The sequence below is a fragment of the Gavialis gangeticus genome, unplaced genomic scaffold (assembly GCF_001723915.1).
Source record: "Gavialis gangeticus isolate Ggan-Ray unplaced genomic scaffold, GavGan_comp1, whole genome shotgun sequence".
NCBI lineage: Eukaryota > Metazoa > Chordata > Crocodylia > Gavialidae > Gavialis > Gavialis gangeticus.
The window spans coordinates 20,583,145-20,588,603 of NW_017728994.1; the positions used below are offsets into that span (position 1 = coordinate 20,583,145).

General features: G+C 44.3%; 1 protein-coding gene across 4 annotated transcripts in view; it reads left to right on the forward strand.

The window, feature by feature from the left end:
* KCNMA1 (potassium calcium-activated channel subfamily M alpha 1) overlaps positions 1 to 5,459 on the forward strand; it is a 1,434,006-nt gene that overhangs the window by 1,012,874 nt on the left and 415,673 nt on the right. For all 4 annotated transcript variants that reach the window (XM_019502361.1, XM_019502362.1, XM_019502363.1 and 1 more), the window contains 2 exons: positions 921 to 1,026; positions 2,321 to 2,403. In XM_019502361.1, the coding sequence (XP_019357906.1) occupies positions 921 to 1,026; positions 2,321 to 2,403 (189 nt within the window). The remainder of the gene's footprint in view (positions 1 to 920; positions 1,027 to 2,320; positions 2,404 to 5,459) is intronic.

Below are 5,459 nucleotides of genomic sequence, written 5' to 3' on the forward strand. Positions count from 1 at the left end.
GAGGCTGACTCAGCTTCTGCCTTCTATCCCTCCAACCCAAGTTATCTGAATGAATTGTTGAGAGCTACGGTCTTATTTTCAGGGTTATTTGCACCTCTCTTCTCTCTTTTTGTCTCAACGAGTACCCCAGCCCCCCTCAGTTTTTAGGTCTGATGCCTTTGTTGTCCTAGTGGAATCCCCTGATTCCATCATTCTCAATATGGGACCTAGTCTATATATCCTAGGTACTGCATTTTTTATTTACCACAAGGTTGCCTATCTAGATCCTTTGTGTTGCCTTTTTGCTAATTTCCTAACAGGCCTTATGTAAAAACCAAAAAATATATAGCCTTGCAATAATTTAAGATTAGAAATTAATGCAGTTCATTTCCATGTCTTTCACATATTCATCCTTCAGAAAAGATTATGGCAGTGATACCTATTAGGTAACTTTAAGATGTCTCAGATCCTCTTTTGGGGCGGAACATTTGAACCAGTCTCCAATTCAGCCATTTGGCATTATGGATTTTATTTGGTTCAGCCAGTTGAGTTGATAATACTTGGTATATCCTGTAAATTATTTTCCAATAATACTCTTAATTATTTCTTAAAACCCACACAATGGCAACTTTTTTCGATAGTTTCCTCCTTTTCTGAGGTCAGTGTGCATAAGAAGGTGACAAAGAGGATGGGAGCCCAGTAACTATGAAACAAGTGTATTCAGGGAAGATGGTAGTAGTTTTGTTCAATGGCCCAGACTTACTGCTGACATAAGTGGGATGAAATCCAATAAAAGAACAGGAGCTGTCTCAACAATAGGTATGGGCCAGTGCTTCCATCCTACAGTAAAAGCAACAGTAAAAAAAATGTTTAAATAAGAGCGATTCAGGGAGGTTGCTGCAGAAACTGAATTTTTGTTTGTTTTCTTCTTCCTAATGCAGTATCTCCCCTAACCTTGAGCTGGAAGCTCTTTTTAAACGACACTTCACTCAGGTGGAATTTTATCAGGGTTCGGTTCTCAATCCACATGACCTGGCAAGAGTAAAGGTAACGATCTACTGCTTCCCCTGCTCTACCAGTTATTATCTTTAAATAAGCAGTCTGTAGCACCAGTCCAATTTCCACTGAACTCAGTGGTCTTTAAAAGTAGATTCCCTTTGGTGGTTCTATTAATGTTTGGCATTAAATAATATACTTTTGTTTACAAATGCTACTGGGTCTATTTGGATAGGGCCAATTAAAAATATATATTGTACCTGTCAATTTCCTCTTCTATTGTTTGGTATCTTGAAAAGACAGATACAAAATGAAGTACTTGATAAATATAATAATGTGCAATTATTGGCTACACAATTTTATATCCAATATTTTTATGTTTGTAAACCAAATTCTGAAGCTTAGGAAAAAAAAACAATACTGAACTGCCGTATGCAGCATTACCCCATTTCATGACCTTCTAATGTGATGTGAACTCCTTAAGTTGTAAGGATCTTTGTCTAATACTAAACTGTTCTACTGAGTAGAAATCAGGATTTCTGCCCATGCTGGTTCAGAATCTGTTCATTCTGTTGTGGCATAAGATGTGCTGAGCTTCAAGTCAGCAGAAAAAATGTTTTCCTTATGCATCATAAAATTCAGTCGTAGGGGTTTGCATTCTTGTCTTCTCCAGTCCTTCTTTCCTTATGTTAGGATTTGCCCAAATGTGCTGAAAAACAATGGTTTTGTTTTACATTAAATGTACTTTAGGCTAATGAGGGCCATTGTTGGCAATTTTGACATCTTGCATGTAGGTAACACTTCCCCTGGACATCCGTGGGAGTTGTAGGTGCACAGGCTCTAATTTAGGCCAATTATATCAGCACCTAAGAATCTAAATAACAATAAAGGTGCTGTGGTACAAGGCAATGTACAAGCATAATAAAAACATGATCCATGGTCCTAAGGATTAGGAGTCTAAGCCCCAAGGTAAAAACTTTGTCCTTCAATCACTTAACCTTGGTGCCTCAGGTTATGCATTTTTACACTAACAATGCTAATTGGTAATAATGCCTATAACCAAGTTACCAGTGTCCCAAGGGTATCATAAGGCTAATTAATATTTGGAGGAGCTCTGAGAAGTTAACCTGATAGATGTCATGACAGTACCATTACTTGTGTCAAAAGAAGCCATAATCTTCAATGCGCCAAAACCTTGTGGTTTGGCAATGAATAAAAAATGAATAAAAAATGTTGCTTTACTGGGGGGAAGCAGCTGGTTCCCCTAAAGCTGGGAGCTGAGGAAAGAAACTAAAAACAAAGTTTGCTATTTACATTAGGTTTTTTTTTTTTTTTGGTGTCTTAGATAGAGTCAGCAGATGCGTGCCTAATCCTTGCCAATAAATACTGCGCTGACCCAGATGCTGAAGATGCCTCCAATATTATGAGGTAACCTGATGATTTTCATTCTCTTTTCCGACTAAGTTACAAGTGTCTAGATTAACTATAACCTCTCCTATACATACTATAATTACACTTGAATATCTTTCCTGGAAGTGACCCGGGAAAGGGTACAAAATTGCCTTTAGAACTTGGAGACAACAGTAGTATAACGTGAAGCTTGAGAGAGTCCAGAGGAGAGCCACATGCATGATTAGAGGTCAAGAAAGCAGGCCTTATGAGGAGATGCTGAGAGGCATGAGATTGTTCATCCTGAAAAACCAAAGGCTCAGGGGTGACTTGGTGGCAGTCTATAAGTATATAAGGGGTGTGCATCAGGAACTGGGAGAACATCTGTTTACCAGGGCACCCCAAGGGAAGACAAGGTCTAACGGTCACAAACTGCTGGAAGACCATTTTAGACTGGACATAAGGAAAAACTGCTTCACTGTCTGAGTCTCCAGAGTCTGGAATAGACTCCCCACAGAAGTGGTGGAAGCACTTACTCTGGATACCTTTAAGAAAAACTTGGATGCTTATTTTGCTGGGGTGATCTGATCCACAGGCAACTGGTAGGAGGGGCTTGGGGGGGCACATGCCCCCCCTGAGATTGGACCTTGAAAGTGCTGGGGGGCCCATTGATGTCCCCAGCTTGTTGATGCCCTGGCACTGCTCAGTACAGGGCCAAGCACAAAGTGGATCCCTGCCTGCCTGATTGTATGGCCGGGACTGCTCTCTGCTTCTATACCCAGCCGCACCCTCCCTGACAGTGCTCTGGAGCCTGGAGCATCAGAGAGCACTCCAGCCAACCAGACCACTGCCCTGCCTCCCTCCCCCTCCCTATCTATAGGGAGTGTGCTCCAATCCCCCAGCAAAGGTGCTGTTCCTGCTGCTGGGAGAAAGGTAAGCCTGGGGCTCTTGTGGGGGGGGGGAGGGGGCCCAGGGAAGAGTGACCCAAGGAGGGGCGTGGTGGGGGTAGTGGTGTGCTGTGCCCCCACACCCCATGTGCTGTTCCCCCCTTGGCTCAGGAGGCACCAGTTGCCCATGATCTAACCCCAGATGACTACCTGTCCCTTGGGCAGGGGGCTGGACCTGATGATCTCACGAGGCCCCTTCCAACCCTAATGTCTATAAAATCTATGAAATCTATGAAACTTTGAAAGACTGGTTTGGGGATAGTGTGACAAAAGTATAAAATGATGAAGACAGAAAATGTTAGCCCAAATAACCAACATAGGTCAACTATTGAAAAGTAGAAGGGAATTGTGACTCAAGAACAGAGTCTTGATTCACTCTATTTTCATAGGGATTTCAACAGCAGACCCCTGAGGGACTGGTAAGGTTCTCTTCCTGCCCTTTACTCTTGCCTCCTTCAGCCTTGTTATAGCCAGTAGTGTTTGCTTGTCCATTTAGGATGAGGATGAACAGTGTGACCAAATTAAACTGTTTCTAGCAGTTCTATGCTTCCTTAGAAAACAGTAGCCTGATTATCACCCTGGCAATGGACTGTACCAGGGACAGTACAAGACCCCAGTCAGGTCCCTGGGTGGAGCTGACAGTCAGCTGAATACTGGCCCTGGCCCCAAGCCTGCTACATGTTTGAGTTAAGGTACCATAGAAACCAGCCATAAAAATGTGGTAAGTTATTACGGCTGATTTCCCATTTTATAACACCTTAAGTTGTGTATACATGTAGCACCCTTGCCATTATGCCATGGTTTTTCCTTTTGTCCCACCTTTTAGTAATATTTAAGAGACCCTGTTAACAGTGTTAAGTCTCCCAGGGCATCTGAAGCAGTATCTGTTAGACCTCTTTCATGTAATCATTGTTTGCCTGGTAGGGTCATTTCCACTAATAAATATCATCTGTTTTTCTGAAGCGTGAACCCAGACTTTGCTATTCTATTTAAATGCATTGTATTCGAGCCACAGGTTTATGGGCAAATTTCCAACCTGTGAATGCAAAGGCATATTTTTATGGGGAAAGTGGCAATATGGTCCCCAACTGTTGGTGTTCTGAGACTTTCTGCCAGCCATAAGGTGGTAGTGTTTTTATTTATTAATACAAAGTACAATAGGCATTACCCAGGAGAGATCTAGGATTTTTGGAAAAGGGGTGCAGATGGTGGTCCCATAATATAATGCATATTTTTCTCCAGTTAAAAAGAAACTAGAAACTTAACTAATATGCTAGAGGCCTAGGGATATATTATTCAGATTGTAATCTAAACTACAAAGTTATAACTGAGCTTGGGGGAAGATGCCTGCCAGATCCAGAGTGGGCAGGGACCTTTTGCTGTGGGTGGGGAGGGGAGTACAGTTGTTACCCCTCAGCCTAGCTATAGACAGAAGTGTTTCCTGCACCCCCACACAGGTCCCCCAGACACCCCACCATACCCCAAAGTGCCACTCACAGCCCTTTTTGCATTGTCCCTGCCACTTCAAATGTCCCCTGGTTCCTCTCTGTCCCCTGTTATCATGCACATCCCCATGCTCAGCCCCACCCTATTGTTTCCCAAACCCATCAGACCCTACCATCTCCCTCATGGCTCACTGGGTGAGTCCACACATACAGACATGTGCACTTGCAGGAGTGCAAATAGAAGTGGTGCAAATTGGAGCTGGGGTTTCTTGTCTTAGCACACATGCCTAGACATGCATTTTGGTGTGGTGCAAGTTGTGCCACTTGGGGCAAAATAACACTGCCTGGTTCCTCCTTGATCTGCAGCCAGAGGGAGTTAAAGCCTGGTGCCAGCAGGCCCCCAACAGGGGCTATACCCCCCCCAACAGGGGCCACATGGCTCCCACAGGGGCTACCAGCCCCTGCAGGGCCCACATAACCCACCCCTACTTGCTCCCCCAGCCCTCCAGATTGCTGCCCCACCTGGCCCCATCCCCTGCCAGCTCCTGCAGTCCCCCAGATGGTTACCCCTTCTGGCCCCATCCCCCGCTTGCACCTCCAGACCCCCCAATGGCTGCCTCATCCAGCCCCACCCACTGCTTGCACCCCAGACCCCCAATGGCTGCCCCAACTGGCCCCAGCCACCTGGTACTTTAAAAAAAAA